This window comes from Camelus dromedarius, chromosome 13 (assembly GCF_036321535.1).
Source record: "Camelus dromedarius isolate mCamDro1 chromosome 13, mCamDro1.pat, whole genome shotgun sequence".
Classification (NCBI taxonomy): Eukaryota; Metazoa; Chordata; class Mammalia; order Artiodactyla; family Camelidae; genus Camelus; species Camelus dromedarius.
This window is the reverse complement of record NC_087448.1, coordinates 10,053,556-10,070,711: the sequence shown is the minus strand read 5'-3', so window position 1 is coordinate 10,070,711 and position 17,156 is coordinate 10,053,556. Positions and strand designations below refer to the sequence as shown.

At 40.9% G+C, this 17,156-nt stretch overlaps 1 protein-coding gene across 22 annotated transcripts in view; it reads right to left on the bottom strand.

Moving 5' to 3' along the window:
* The window catches only part of DOCK9 (dedicator of cytokinesis 9), a 256,366-nt gene that overhangs the window by 35,512 nt on the left and 203,698 nt on the right, over positions 1-17,156 (bottom strand). For 5 of the 22 annotated variants that reach the window (XM_031466265.2, XM_064493012.1, XM_064493004.1 and 2 more), the window contains exons 35-39: positions 15,910-16,024; positions 12,447-12,513; positions 10,857-10,904; positions 7,561-7,604; positions 504-619 (exon numbers count right to left, since the gene is read on the bottom strand). In XM_031466265.2, coding sequence (XP_031322125.1) covers positions 504-619; positions 7,561-7,604; positions 10,857-10,904; positions 12,447-12,513; positions 15,910-16,024 — 390 coding nt within the window. Of the gene's footprint in view, positions 1-503; positions 620-7,560; positions 7,605-8,151; positions 8,289-8,766; positions 9,013-10,856; positions 10,905-12,446; positions 12,514-15,909; positions 16,025-17,156 lie in introns of those variants that run through there. The other 17 variants (XM_031466259.2, XM_064493001.1, XM_064493011.1 and 14 more) reach the window with 11 other exon arrangements.

Genomic DNA, 17,156 nt, shown 5'->3' with positions numbered 1-17,156 from the left:
AATGCTCCTATCATTTAATTTAGTAACAGATCAAAAACAAAAAAAGTTAAAGGTGAATGTGTTTTTATGTATTGCTTCCTCTACCTATAAGCATCTAATTTTAACCGCTACCATGTTTGGATATGTTTAAAGATAGTAGAGGCAGAAATGCCCAATTAGGTCCCCATATTTATCACCATGGAGGGCACAGCAAAGCCACATTCCCCACAAATGCTTCCCTCTGGCCAAGTGTTAACCGCCTCCAGAGACCGTGTCCAGCATTTGCAAGCAGGCCACACGCCCTGGCCAGTTAAGCTGTATCCTATTTCAGGGAATTCAAGCCATTAACTGTGGAACGGTTTCATTAAGGGAATTTAAGGATTAATGGTTTCCTTACAGGGGAAAAACAGTAGCTGCAGTAAAAGTACAATATAGGAAGTTCTTGTTGGTTCAGTTAAATAAGCAATAAGCATATTGAATTTAAACGGTCAGGCTCTGATCACGAACAGCTGCTCAATACAAACCTTAAATGCCAGGGTGAATAGAGAGAGGGTGTCCAGAGCTGTGAGGCACACCTCAGTGGCAATATTGGCTTCAAGTAACGACTGGTGGAGCACGTCTGCGTCCGAGTGGCCATAGCCTGCAGGAAATCATAGCACAAGTTCACTGCCGGCAGCTGCAGAAGGCAGGCTGGCAGGACAGCAGAGTCACAGTCAACTTTTGATTATTTCCAGAAGGCTTCCTTCAGGGCCTTATCTGCCCGTTTTTGTCTTTTTTTGGGGGGGGGGGGCGGGAAGGGTTCAGTAATAATGTTTCCATTCAATGACAACTCCTTTACGACTCTGGAAGAGAAGTCAGAGCGGTAAACATTATGCGTCTGCAACGCGCCAGCCATGATTCTGTGAGCTTCATGTGTATCATTTCATTTAAATCCTCGACAGCCTGATGAAGTACATTTGTTATTTAAACCCGTTCTGCAGATGAGGAGATGAAGGCACAGAAAGGCTGGACAGCTTGTCTTAGATCACACAGTTAGTAAATGGGGGAGCAGGACAGGCACCTGGGGCCAGAGCCCATCAAAGGAGCCACCCGACTGAGCTGCTAGGATGGGGAAGTGGTGAAGGAGACGGAGCTCTGGAGCCTCCACACTGAAGGGCGGCAGCACAGCCCAGGGAAAGAAAATGAGCCGAGGGTCAGGCTGCTGGTCACTGAATCCAGCTCCGCCCCTTACTGGCTGTGTGACCCTGGGCAAGTTCCTCGACCTTTGTATACCTCAGTTTCCTCACCTGTAGAATGGGGATAACAACAGTTTCTACCTCAAAGGGTTGTGTGAGTATTAAATTTATTCGTCATTGTGAAGCCCTTAGAATAGTGCCTGGCACAGAGTGAATGCTGCAGAAGTCTTAAGCTGATAACTTAAGATCTGTATTATCAGCGAGAATCACAAGGGATAACCAAGAGTTGACTGCACTGTGAATGGTATTCTACTTGCTTTAACAAAAAGCATAAAAGCCACTATGTCTGAAAGTAATGTTTAAGAAAAGGAAAGAACTTGAAGAATCATAATTTAAATACAAACTTGATACCTTCTGTATGTGGCTATAAAATCAATTTAGTACTGATAAAATATAGTTTGACATACAATTTGAGATATTAAATTATGAAATGGTATGCATTAGCAGAAATATATATAGAGATGCAAAGATGTCACAGTATTGATCTAGATTACAAAGAAAGACGGCAATATAATAAAACATCATGTAATGTCTTTCTCCATGGAGCAAAAACAAATCCACACTTACTGTGTAGGTAATTTTCTTAATACTCCAGAGAGAAGGACATTTCGTACAAAGATCAGGAAAATGAAGTACAGAAAACCTAGAGAATTTTCTTGAGGCCAGTAATGGGGGAAAAAATAGAAACTACACTCCAAATTCCTTATCCAGGTCACTGTACCAGAATCCCTATTGTTAAGATAAAATAAAGTAACTAGTATGATGTTATTCTGACTTTAGTAAATGTCAGAATTAGAGAATGGTTTTTGAAAGGCTACAAAAAGCTTTTTAAAAAAAGGCCGAATTGCTCTTTAAAGTATGATCAAAAACAAAACAAAACAAAACAAAACACTATTAGGCGCTTTCATCCAACTTTGCTTTGCTTTTGAAACAGGGGTTTTGAGTGGCCTGCATTATTTTCACACTTCGGCAGAGCAACTGTGTCCTTACTGAGGCTATGTAACAAACACATCTAGCACAATGCTAGTTATGTTTTCTCTTTATTTCTGCTTTTTTTGGGGTAAGGAATCTAGCAAAAAGAAAGATAGATTTTTTTTTGGTACTAATATTCACTGAACCGTTTTTGTTCACTTGGCAAGGCATTTGAATAAAGGCATTTCCTCATTTGGCAGTTTGTTTGGTGATATACAGAGTCCTTGAAACAAGGAAACAAACAGATGGATGCTTATTGTGACAGTAATCACAGACCAGGGCAAGAAAGGACAAAAAAAAAAAAACCCACCCCTCAAAATACAACACCTTTTATCAGACCAACCAAAATTATCACACAGGTCAAAAGGACCCTATATTAAGGGCTGCCATTTACCTCAAATGAAATTTGATAGGCTGGGTTAAACTAGAACAAAGCACTTGCTTTGGTGATGATATTAATTGTTTTTTTCTGCACAGAACTATCCTTTTCTTTCTAGACAACCCACTGGATAAGTGTCTGCAGGTGTGATCACTACAGATGTGATGGCCTACACAATGAAGAACTTCCTCAGAATTTACTTACACCTGGCTGAAATTCTGGAACAATTCAAGAACTGGAATTTTTCAATGTGCTATTTTTAAAACATATATAATCAATGGGCCATGCTAACGAATGACAAAATTTCTCTAAGCTACTACACCACCCACCCATAAGCCATTACACTATCTAATTTCTTTTAGAATAAGAGATTAATTTAGAAATCTGTCTGCCTGTGTCTGAATCATATAGGAGTAAAAGAAATAGTCCTTTTAGCCACAATTCGTTATAAGTTGCTTTTCGAGTGACAGAGACTGCATGGACAATTTGCCTGGGGACACCCACCAGGGGGTCAAGCCTGTCTGTCTCAAGGCCTGGAACTCTAATCAGTGGTCACCTTGTAACAAGCCAACACAGGAAAATGAAACTGAGCTGGCAAACCCAAGAAGGGGGTCTTTAGAGACACAGTAAGTAAGTTCTCTAAGCATCGATCAGCAACTTTTTTAAGGTGAATAAGCAGATTCTGATACAGGCCAGCAAGGAGTGCTGTTAACCCTACTGACTTCCTCTAGTGGGCAGTGGTGCCTTGGGGCGGGGCACAGGCACCAATGGGCTTCACTGAGGCTGGTCCGGGTGGGGAAGGGCTTCCCTGATGTGCAATCTCTAGCAGGCATGTCATGGCTTGCTTTAGAGTCCTCAGGGTTCACTGCTCACATGGATACAACTTTCATTCTGTTGTCACTCTGATAGGTGATTTATTCTAAAATCCCCCAATCTTTTAAACACTCAAAGGCCAAGGGTGAGACTTTTTTTTCTCCCTCTAATGTCATCTGCTATGTTTAGCCTTAACTAAACTTACTCCATTTTATAAATTCCTGTTTCCTGAACAGCTTGGTTTAGAGACGCTGACTATATCTGTAAACCATCCCTCCCTCACTGGGAAGGACAGAAGCCCAATCCACAGCCACTCGCCTTTTCCAAATGTCAGAGGACATTTGGGGCTAGAAGAACAACTCAGATGTTCTCACAGGAGGCACACTTTCATCTCGAAAGCTGCCTTCGCCTGTCATGGAATCAGAATTCTTGTTTTTAATTTTTTACTCTGGCCCATAATATGAATCCAGAAAAATCATACATTTTACAAAAAAATATAAATATTGAATGGCAAGGAATCTTCTTGCCAAATGTAGTAAACCTAGCCTCCCATATATATTAACTCATGGTCTATAGCTTTTACTAATTGCATATATTTATGCAAAATATCAACCAGATCAACCACTACACAATATATTATTGATCTCCATCTCATTTTTATTGCAAAAAAGGTTTTCCTCACAGGTGGGCAAGGAGAGGAGAAGAGAATAAGGAATAACATTCCAAGACAAAACTCATATAATTTGTTGTCTGTCCGCTGATTCACACACTGAGAAAACAAACATGCTCAAAATGATTTGTGGAACTAGTCTATGATCTCAGAGTCTACACTCGAGAAAATGGCCATGCTATCTGCTTTCTATTCTCTGTAGAATACCTCAACTAATGTTTAGCTGTGTCTGAAAATGATACCTACTATAGGATATAGATCTCCAATCTGTGAAAACACTTGGTTTAAGCATACCATACATTTTAGTTTAATGTTCTCTTTAAAGATATTGAAAAGAATAAAGAATGACTGATTTTAACTGGGCCTTGTGCCAGATTTTCTAAATTTTGAGACCCTATCAATTGCAAGAAGCACCAGTCAATGACAGACTACCATATTAGATGTAATGTGCCAGATATACTTGTTAAGGATCTGATAAAACTGTAAAATATATCTTGCTTTCAGAAATGCTCGCAAATGTGCAAAAATGTATCTGTAAGCCAAGGAAACATGTCTCAAAATCAAGGAAATAATGGCTTTAGAAACAAACATTTTATTTACTATCTTGAGTATAGACATTTAAAGCATGTAATTCTCTTTTACTTACTTTAAAAAATATATTCTCCATGCTTGAAAACTTTTGAAAAAATATTAATTTTACTTCAGAGAATATATGCCTTCCCTGCATTTTTCACATTGATTCAACATTATGTACAGTAAAGGAATTTAATTATCACCTATATTCATTTTCTTACTTGTGATTCATAAATATCAAAGAACTTCAGAGTTAGATGGGGTCTTAACAAGCCATCTTGCCCAGCTCCTCATATGATGCTTAAGTAACCTGGACAATATCCCCTAGTCTCTATTTTCACATCTCCAGCTGCCGGTACCCTCGCTAGCTCATGGGTAGCCCAGGTAGAAGATGCTTTCCCATATTCACCTGTAACTTAATCCAGTGATCTTAAACTGTCTCTATAATGACTTATATGAAATACAGGTTTTCTTCGAGGGTTTCTATCTCTTGACTCTTGGCTTTTCTCCCATCACACCAATGGGAAATATGGATTATCATGCAAGTGAATTTAATATATTCCTAGAACAATACATAGCATTAAAGTAAATACAAAGTGTTATTTTATACTTTTTGCAAATGTGTCACCTATTTGCAAACATGTTTCATTTAGTTTTCTCCTCATCTGGTTTGTATAAAATATTCTACCAGCACCTCTCACTCTCAATTTGCCATTTGGCACAAATCTTTTCTATAAACACACAATGAGTACACGCTGCAGTAAATAGGTCAATGCCTTAATGTTGTAAACATTGACTTTTTATAAACCTGGGCAATGAACCCAACAACAACTTCTATCCTTTGAGTGTTTTTAAAATAGTTAAGACCACTGGCCCCAGTGAAATTGGTCATTTTCATTATTTCCTATAAAAATCCAAGAGTAAGGGTAAGTCCCTGCTAGAGGTACACGTGTGGTGTCTATGGTGACTTTTCCCCGTCCTCCTCTTAACAGGTGACGGGGGACCCTGCAGCTTTGTCTGCATTGGCTTAAATTCCTCGTAGTTCTCTGCTGCTCCCTGCTGGTCAACTGAGGTCTCACAAAGCCTTTCCTACTCGGAGAAACAGGAAATGAAAAATGCAAGTTGTATAAGGGATTCTTCCTATTTTCATTCTTTCTAAAATAAATTCATTTTAGACCCCGGCATTCCAGGAAGTCTCTCACATATTGGATCTATGTCACATTGGTTGGCCCAACAGAAGGTACTGTATTCATTGTTAAACAGGAGTTATTTTGGGGGGGGTTTACAAATTTCCCATAAAATACCTAGGTACTGATGTAAAGACCCATGTCTGTATATATACATATACATGTGCATGCACATACACATGTATACATACAGTAAACACTCCCTTCTCTGTGGCTTTCGGCCAAGGTGACCATTTGGAGCTCAAAAAGCTAATGGAGGCAGAGGCTGAAGCCACCCAAATACAGAATCAGAATTAGAGATGTAAGTGAAGACTGAGTTCTAAGGTGCAGGACTCGGAGACATCAGGAACTTTCTGGGATGAGCAGGAATTGGAGGCACGAAGAAGGAGGCTAAAATAATTAGCTACACACTGTTGACTGGGAAGGCGGAAGGAGAAACTTTGATTGAGGGTGGTGTCACTGAAAACTGACTAAAGAAAAAAATTCAGGGTGGATGAGGAGGGGGGCGGGCAGGATGGGGTTCTCTGCGGGTAGCAGCAAGAGAGAATGGAAATCAGCCGTGTTCACAGTATGGTTTTTGGCAGCAGAACACAGCCAGCTGTCTCTCTCCTACAGTTCAAGCGTTTGCAGTGGGAGGAGCTGCTGCATATCTTACTGGATGAAGGTTATTTATTCATGTGTTGATCATTCATTTTATTTTTGTTTTCTATGTTTCCTAAATGATTATCTTTGGAGGTGGGGCCTTGGTCTGCTTATGATTTTTTTTTTAAGTGTTTTAAATTTTAAGCACTTATTTCAACTGATGGTGAGGCAGGCCCTGTGTTATAAATTATCTGGGCAAAGGCAGTGTAGCAGGTCCTGCAGAATAGTGGAGATTTCATTTCTCTTTGCTAAATAGGAAATGAAAACTAAAAATAATGAAACTCCTTGCTTTGTTTGTTTCAACCCATTGTCTACAGAGCTAAAAAAGCCCTAATGGACAAGATGTGGAAAAATCAAGTATTGTAGCCTTAGATGTGTCCCTAAAGTACATTCTACAGCTAAACATAGAACCCAGAACTAGCATTTGAAGGCTACCGATTTGGTGCGTGGAAGACTGACAACTTACTGATTTAAAGTAAGCCTGGAATTTTATAGAGACTATACCCATTACATTTAACTTTGTTGGCGTGGGAAGGTAGGGAGCTGTTGTATTTTGATTCCTCAGCCTTCTTATTTTGAACTATTATCAATTTAAGGAGCTGGGAATATTGTCTTTACTCCTAGCCTATATTAAGAAATAGGTATGGAAATCACAGTGAATGGAATGAATTCTTAAGATTAGAAATGATGAGAAGGTATTAATAACCATGTATTAAAGACATTACTTGGGATAGTAGAAACAACTGTCTAAAACTTAAGAATAACTAGCTATATCATGCTTGGAGAGAAGATGAGACAATTGAGAGAACACACCACTGATAGAAATGATCACATTAGTTTTTAAAGCATTGCATGGTTGACACTTTTTAGGTTTTCTGCTTTGAGAAACCCTTAAGAAGATTAAACACTCAGATTTCTAGAAACAGCACATGATGCTATGTCCCCTCTGGCAATTGATAAAAGTAAATTAAAGATATGCTCCCACATGTTGGCAGAGTCTCTATGGTGAAGTTAGGAAGCCCCAAAGTTAGGAAGGCGAGATGAACAAAGAGGTCTCGGTTTGCAAGTGAAGCGGCCTCGTAAGCAGACTTCAACCTGATTAAATCTTACCATTGTCTACAGAAATTCCAAGCACACTTGATATCTTTCTCACACTGAAAACACAGAAAAAGTCACTTTGTTATTGGCTTTTCCACACCCTCACACAATGATTCGCGGGCTTTACATTTTCAGAGCAGTTTAAGTATTCACATACATTCAGGGCTGGAATGTCAGAATGTGCACGCTTGATCAATTACACGCATGGGATTGGGAGGGCGGGAGAAACCTGCCCCAGACGTTCTCTGCGGTTTCAGGGGGAAACTGACCATAAGTCGGCTACTGGCAGTGAATCCAAATATTAACTTTAAAAAGTCAGAGAAAGTTTGGCTCTTACACAGGCCAGATTTTGTTTTAAAAACACCCAGGAAAGGGGCTGGGGTAAAGGGGCCAGGCTTTCAGGTCTGGTGCCGTAGTTGACCACGTGCCACATTATGTCATTCTCCTCCAAGGAAGGGAACTGCGCCACGAGCTCTTCATCCTACTGCTCTAAGCTGGAAGAAAAGTCGAGTTGGTGATGTGGTGTGCTGTGGCCTAGGGCTCTCCCCTCTGAGCTGTCACATGAGATGGCTGGCTGTTACGATGGTGTGTCATGGGACTTACTGTGGTTAAAAGTGAGAGAGTTATCCAGGCTGCCCAGCTGCTGCAATCTGGCATGCATCATTCCTGTTCTGTTACGGGAAACAGGCAATGTCTGAGATTTTCGATCATGAACTATGGGTCCCAACCCCTCCTGGTTCCTGCAACATGAGTGAAATGGGATAGAAGCAAAAGTTAGACTTGTTACACTGCAGCGAGATAGGGAGCATTAGTGAGGCCAGGACACAGCAAGAAGGACACTGGCCACGAGCAGACCAAGCGCAGCGGAGCCTGTTTGGGGCCACGTGAGCCAGAGACACACACACAGGCAGCAGTGCTTACACAGTTCACGGCAAAGCACCTGAAGACGAAGGAGCAAAAAACCAGGCCAAAGCAGAGACTTTTTCAGTTTTGGAAAGTCCTTTAGAGATGCTGCTTTTCAAAAAACTGAGCATCAGTCCAACGTGGCGTTAAAGGTTAGCATTCAGATAACTGCCAAAACACCACGGATCTTTTCAGATTATATATGTTATTAAAGAGCCAAATTTTTTTTTAAATTAAAGAATGTGCTGGAAGAAGCAGAGAACAAACATGCAACGGGAGGGATGATATGAGGCGGTTTGACACCTTGATTCTTACCCAGGCAAGAAGGAGAAGAGCCATACCCTTTGTTAGACTTGTCAGCAGTCAAGTGAGGAAACAGAAAAGTGATCTGGGTTAGCAATCAAACAGCTAACTTCCTACTGTGTACCATCACCAGAGCAGATGACAAATGAGACCAGCGCTGGAATGACACCTGCCCCCGTCCCGTAGCCAGCCGTCTCCCTCACTGTGTTATTGTGTGGAGTAGGACAGGGCATGCATGGAATATCATCGGGCAGCATGCTGCTGGGTGATTCCAAAGTGACACAATGAGAAGGCACAGTATTCACAGAACTGGACCGCCACAGAGGGCCAGCACTGACAACATCTAAATCACCGCCCAAGGTCTGCTTCACATGCGGCAGAGACCATGGCAATTTTCGACAGAACAGGGCACGTCTTTCCATTGTGCATGTTACAAAGTCACGCCATCCCCTACCCCCACCCTCCTATGCCCACTCGTTTTTAAGACAGTCCAAGGAAGCATACTTTTATGCACAAATATATACAGGGTGCTTAGGAAGTTGGAAGAATTTTCTTTAAAAAAATTAAATTTATAGCCACTGAAAGAATAAGTTAACTATTTCACAAAACCCAATTCCAAACTAGTTTGTTGGGGCAGAAATCTTCAGCTTCCCACGTTCACCACGTTCAGCTCTGACGCGTTTCCTCCTATTTGCACAATATTTTCCAAATGCCACCTTGTGACACAGGTGACAGTTACTGCAAGAGGGTGTGAAGCTCCCCCAGCACAGTGTCATTCTGTTACAAATATGCTGTCTGCCCACCTTTATAGGACAAAGTCCAAAGGACTAAAGTTATTGCATAAGGAGGTTACTGTATAGGGGCACCTTGTATATACTTGCATTTGGTACTTGAAAAACTCAAATGCAAAAATTACTGTTATGACCAAAAGAAGAGTTAAGATTAGAGAACGTTAAGTGCCACCACATTTCAACTAAAAATAGAACACATTAATAGGAGGAAAGCACAAAACATTCTCTAAATTTGCTCTCTTTAGGGAAAAAAAAACATACTTTTCTTTAACACAGAACACAATTCTGAAAATTTCTCAAATATCCTAAGAAAAGAACAATGTCAATACATAAAAGCAAAGTCTAGTCTATTAAAAATCTCTTCCCTATTTCACTGCTGTAAAATAGAATTACAGATGAGAGGAAAATCTCAATGATAATTAATATTAAAGTTTTTCTTAAAACATAAATATGTTTACTTATAATTAAACTTTAAAAAGAGTAACAACAGAAAAGTAGGATACTTAGACCAAGACCCTGTGAATACATTACCATGGAATACACAACACAAAAGACAAACACAGACACAGTGAACGGCGACAGGGCAGGAGTGAGGACTGCGGAAGGACCAAACGTGCTGAGGGGCACCTGCAGAGGAGGATGCTTGGCTGCCCATCAGTGATGAGTGTCCAGCTCACCTCAAACTTAGGGCCGAACTGAGAGTCTGGGCTGGGACGGGGCAGTGAGGGTTCATGATACTACAAAGAGTTCTGGTCAGGTAACAACATAGGGCTCAGACAGCTTATTCAGAAAAGAGAAGAAGCTCACTTTTAGAGATGGTTTTTGTGGAAGTCCCTCATTTTTTCATTAAGAATGAGGGAAAGTGGTTGGATGAGAAATGAGTATCTTTGTCGCTGGGAGGTGGAAGGGTAAAAAAGGACCTTTGAAAGGGAAACACGGGAAGAGAAATCATTGAGGAAGGAAAAAAAAGAGTGAGAAGATGCATCCAGAGGAACTGGGAGAAGAGAAAGAGACAGAAGGAACAGATGACGAGGGAGAACTTGGAAGGAAGTGCAGAAGTGCAGCAACAGGCCACAGAGGAAGATCTTTCCCAGAGACATGCCTGAGACAGAACGAGACAGAAGGAGCGCAGGAACGTGGGTGGAAGACGCTACCAGATTTCATGGCAGCCATCCAAAGACCTGCCAACTGTCTTGGTGGCTGCTTATGAGAATTCGAACTGCCAATCACCAGAGATGACAATTTCCCCATTTTCAGATCCAAGTAACACAGAGAAGGACACAACACTTTAAGCAAAACCCCCCACGGTACCTGGCTATGTAGCGCTTCCCCATGTACTGGAACTGGTGCAAGCAGACCCTGCGGACAGGAAGAAAGATTATTAGGGAAGCGTGAAGATAAAATTATTTTTGACACATTGCTTTATTTAAACCCATTTACAGTGACACATTCAATGCGCTCTTACATCTACCACTAGCCCCTTACTTCTGGTTTTCAGAAATTCTCTGGAAGGTCCCTCTAAACCTGGAGAAAATGATCAAATGCAAAGGAGGCTCCATATTGTGCTGCTCTCTGTACCCTGATGGGTGGTCTGAGCGACACAGAGTAGAGACCCAGGATGGACATGACTGTCCAATGACTGAGGGTTTGGACATTTACTCTACGTTTGCCTCAGAAGTCGCAGTGGAAACCATGTGTGTTGTTCGTGTTGTTCTGAGCTGCGTAATTGTCCTCAGTCCACCTATGTAAGGAGCTTTTTGGGGGGAAGGGGGAGGTAATTAGGTTTACTTATTTATTTTTAGAGGAGGTACGGGGGACTGAACCCAGGACCTTGTGCATGCTAAGCACGCACCCTACCACTTGAGCTATCCCTCCGCACTAAAGAGCTTCTCTTTTGATTCAAATACATGGACTGGTCTCTCACAGACAGCAAGTGTGTGCTTTTTTGTTTTATCTTACTATATCCATGACATTTATATTTTTTGAAGTATATATTTAAGAAGAGGCAGTTAAAATAATGTCTAGTCAGTACTTCTAGTGCTGAATCTTGTCTCACATGTGACAATCCCCAACTGCAACTCATCAGAGGAAGTGGCCCTGAGACTGGGAATCAAGACTGCAATTTCAAAATGTACAAAGCTAGGAACACCATGGGTTCCCACCCAAACTCATGCAAACACATTTGGCAGCAAATCATGATCCCAAATAATAGACATAAAGCTACTTGGTCACGATTTAACCAATTACTGTGAACAATCATAGGACCACAGAAGTTATTTCTTACTGCAGAAACAATAATGTGCTTTATTGTGGGGTGCTCCCTGAGACCAACTGGGGGAATTGTGAAATATACTATGCAACATTTTCAAAAATCAAAAACATTTTGCATTTGGAAAATCACCTGGCCTCATCAGTTTTGGATAAGGGATTGTGGATTTGTGTTTCTAAAAGTAAAAAGTTTAAAGGGAAACAGAAACTTAAAAGAGATAAAATAATACAGACCATATTTTAGATTTCACTTTTACTCATCATGTATTTTTAAATTATAGCAACTTTTCTCAGTCTCTGCATCTGCTTGATTTAAGTTAGATTCAACTTAGAAATGCAGCATCCACCCAATTCCATTAATAAATTTCGTTATTTTATTAAAATGGCTTGTACACATAAGTAGTAAACCCTCATGTATAACAATCACATATCTAGTAATTTAATGCTGGTCACTGCCCACTTGGTCATGAGTTTCCGAAAGCAGGTGATGGGGTCAGGTCCAGGAGAGAGAGCTTAAAGAGTAAGTGTGGATGTGGGGTATCCTGTATTTGTGGCTCAACTACATAGTATCTTCGCACTTCTTAATTAGGTAGGAAAAATCAAGGGTCAATGAGCAAAGACAAAACTACTCACTCAGATATTGTAAAAAAGTCCATAAGTTCGGATGTTGAAGCCTTGTTCCAATACGTAAACAAAGCGTCTACAAAGTAAACATGTATTTGGTTAGAATGATGGTGCATATTTTGCACATTATAAGATGGGAAGAGACCAGAATGTAGGCCTCCAAACCCTCCCTGCCGCCTCTCATAGATGATCAAAGGACAGACCACAGTGCCCAGTCTGTACTGGAGAACGCGGACAACAGGCTTAGTTAATTTAAAGATGCTACATCTGAACACTTTAATTTCATCATACACCATCTATCTCTACATGGTACCTACTTAATGGATACATAATGTGCTCTTAAATGGACTGGAAAATTCAAAGAATACAAGTGGGCAGGTAGTCTCAAGTCAGGCCCTCTCTTTACCCACTACAGTGTCCTTCCCCAACAGAGAGCCTGCTGACAATTCTTACATGTACACAAGTATCACCCTCCTAACACACACACACACACACACACACACACACACACACTGAAACGGAAGCACACATCCCACACACACTGTTTTGCCCTTTGAGTTTTAATTCACTAATATAGCTTGGATCTATCTCAGTCTTTTTGAAGCTGCATAATATTCCTCTCCGTGGATGCACTATAATTGAGTTACCCAGCTCCCCTACTACTAGACATTTACTTGCTTTCCCCCAAATCCTTTGCTGTTATGAATCATGAACATCCTTTTCAATGGGTCTCTGCACACTCGTCCAACTAACTACATCTATAGGACATATTCTCAGAAGTGACACAGCCATGTTGATGGTATGTGCATTTAAAGTTGGACAGACACTGCCAAATAGCCTTCCAGACAAGCAGTGTATGAGAACTTCAATTTCCCAACACGATGGTACAATGTACTGGTGATTAGTTAGAACCATCCCTCTTCATCAAGAGCAACTGGGCATATTTTTCGTTAAGGCAAATCCTACAAATTTATTGACAGAAAGCATTCTGTGTATGACCCTTAACCACATAGCACTGCACAAAGAGGGTTATTTGACAAAAACATTTCTGCATTCCTACAGTTTACACTTAAGTTGAGAAATGGGTAAAGAGATTTCTCTCAAAGACACTGAGTCCCTGGGGCCTGAGACAAGAGAGAGGGTGGCTCAAAGATGCTAGCGGCTGACGAAGATGCAAGGCCACGGCTTCTGTTCTACACGTGTCAGGAATGTGGCAGGCAGGAGAAGCCGCGGGATACACACCAAGTGTCTGTTACACTAGGCACTGAGCTAGGTCTCATGATCTCACATATATCCTGCCATCGAATCCTTACCGTGATCTGGGCAGAGTTCCCATTTACAGATGAACTAATGAATAATGAAGGCTCAGAGAAGCTAAGGAACTCTTCCGAATACCATCCTAGAGGATGCTGGTGGAATGGGGGTTAAATCAAGTGCATCTGATTTTGAAAGCCACGTTTGGCTCTTAGACCAGAGGGTGGGTTGGAGAGCTTCCATCTCTTAGGGATTTTGAGTTTAGAATCCAGAGGGACAGACACTGATTACTTGAGGCTGGTCATCCTGGTGTGGTGGGAACCCAGGGAGCCAAGTGAATGCTGGAGGGCCGCCTGGGGTCAATCTGTAAACATCTGTGGCCATACCAGCACACACAGAATCTGCTGGCAAGCTGGGCGGCACCAGCACGGCCTTCCCTTGCTCTGTGCTCTGGCTCTTGGCTGAGGAGATGGGGAAGACAGCTAACTTCTACAAAGGAGGGAGGAGGCATAGGAAGGTGCAGAGAGTGAGGGGCCCTGAGTGTAGGAGGTGCTCATTAAAGGTGGGATAAAGGAAAAAGTAGCTACTGAGTTACACGACTGAGTCTGGCTGTCTGGTAAACTATTCTAAAGGCAATTTCTCCCCCACTCCATACAATACACAAAAATCAATGCTTGATAGATATTAAGATTTAATGTGAAAATTTAAATAAGACAGCTTTTTAAAGAAAATATAGGTGAGTATGTTCACGACCCTGGAGGTAGGTTAAGATTTCTTAAATGGGACACACACAAAAATTCTAACTATAAAGGAAAAAAATTATAACCTTACACTAGCTGAAAAAAAAGATATTTTAAAATTGCTTTCAAGAGGTTGTTGCATTTTTAAAATACATGCCTGGCCTTCTAAAGGACTGACTTTAAAGGATAACTTTCACTTAGATGAAAAATTTCTGGTATATTTGCTTTTGTTTAAAGCAGTAACATTCTAGTTACATATCATATTTAATAGTTGAAACTTACAATACTTTAAGGAAAACTCTCAACAAAGGAAAAACAGGATTATGATACTGGCTAAAACTCACTACCATGATTAAAATGTGTAACTTTTGACTTAGTGGGAAAAATTTCAACTTTATAACTCAAATATAAGAATAAGAGCCCTGGTCCCTTTGTATGTGGTCATCATTCACAAAAAATCCTGTCTGTTTTTTTTTCCCCAAAGAAAACAGTTATTTTAAAGTAACAAATCGACAGAAGAATAAACTACCCCAGTCCTGAAGCATTTTAAGGACAGGCATGCTCCTCCTAACCCAAGTCATAAGGTCCAACCCTCAATGCCGCTGAAATTGAAGTCTGGTACAAAAGGAACACTTTCTGCAGCAGAAACACCTCCCCTGGGTGTTCAATGCCCACACTGCTGCCACCAGACAAGGGGTCTTCAGGTCTCAGAAAATGGCACTTTATTTCCAAAAAAGTTAATCTTCACTCAATTACCTTAATGAAGCTCATAGAACACGTTTTAATTTGTTAGAGGGAAAGTAAGAAGAGCTCTGACCAAGATAAGGACTGTGACACTGTCCTACAGCAGTTTCACGTGACTGGTTCTATCATATGATCAGAGTCGGAACTGTCCCGTCGTGGATGTTTACAAGCTCTGCATGGTACTGACAAAGCACTCATGGTTGTGGTCATTTCTATTAAAAAATGTGGTTGTCAAATCCTTAACCAGAAACTTAGTCAACCACGATACCACTATTTCCATTAGAAAACTAAACACACCTCATGTCCAATTAAAAACAGGAATGTCACACACAGTCTAAATAAAGAGATGCTTGGGTCACCAACACTACAAACTCGAATTCAAGACATGGACTAATAAAGTTTTGCAAATTGCCAGTAAGTTTTTTTGGACAAATGAAATTAAAGGAAAAAAGAAACTACTTCATTTATCTGCTCTGTCTCCTTTCGTGAAGATGGCAGGTCTGAGTTTTAATATAAATTTTTTAAAAAGACCCATTCACATTTTAGAACCCATTTTCTAGAATACAATAATAAACATAAATTCCCAAATTAAGACTTAGTTCTACTACATTTAATAAATTAACATGTATTTCAAACAACAGAGAAAATCCTTAAATTCTTTCAATTACAATTAAAAAAAATAAACAAAATACTGAAACAAGGAAAGCAAAACAGGAATCTTCCTTTTGACCTACCATCAGACATGCTCTTTAAGATGTAGAGGAAACACATCAGCAGGCTCTTAATCTCAGACTGGTCAAGTTTGTCACAGCGGACCACAGAATTTCCCAAAGTGCCACTCTGTTGATGCTAAAGAAAAAAAAAACACAGGTGATTTTTCTCCTTCATTACAGGTAAAACAAAATTAGGTTCACTTTTTTCCCTTGGAAGAGAAAGATTCTTAGAATTGAGTCAAATCATACAAATTAGAAGGTATAAATGATTTGTCAACAAACTACAGGCACGCCATTGCCAGATATACATGGGCTATTCCACAGAAGGTCTGTCTTGCCTCCTTTGCACACTCTCCTGAGACAAGCCAGAAGGCCCAGACCTTCCAAATTGGATAACCACAGTTGTAGCTACTGGCTTAGTTCTGAAATGCCAAGTAAAACTTCATGCAAAAAAGTTTATGTGCTGAGATCAAACACAGAAATGACGATTCAGAAGACAGGGCCAAACCAAGCACAGCCCCAGGAACACGTCAGTGGCTGAAACAGCAAATTAAGTCCATGGTGCTACTGTGTACCAGCCACTAAAGCCGGAAGCAGAGTCACTGTGGTCCAGTTACATCCTGGGGCATCTTTGGGGGAAGACCACGTGCAGCTGTATAGGGATAAGGAGTGACACCTTAGCAGAGCACCGCAAAGCCGTAAACAGATGCGATCACTCCACCATCAGCTTAGCTCAGCACCGGAAACTTCAGAAAGCTCAGGGCGCAGGGTGAGGGTAGTTTTGCCACTAGACAGCAGGTTCACACGTTCAAAGTGTTCACATAAAAATAAATAAATAAATAAAACAAGAATCGCATCTTGTTTAAAAAACACAGGAGATTTAAAAATTTTCAAAGTTGTATTTCCAATTGAAATCAGGATTTTTTTTTTTTTTGGCCAAATACTAAAGTGGAAAGATCAGTGAGAAATATCTTTCATTCAAGGTATTGGTGGGTGGGCAATTGGAAAAAATATTTAATAAACGAGTTTGAATTAACGCGCGTGGGTACTTTTACTACAGGAGGAAATACAGGTGCGATCAGTGGCAAAACTGCAGAGCACATGCGCGGACTCGCCCACCCACTTCAGCAGAGCCACCCGGGGAGCTCTGGGCCAGTAGCAGCGGGATGTGGGGTGCGGGGGGCACGGCTTCCTCCGGCAGCGGCGGAAGCGTCAGCAGCGAGAAGTCCACGGTGACCCGCTGTCTCCTGGCCGACTGGCCGCTCTCC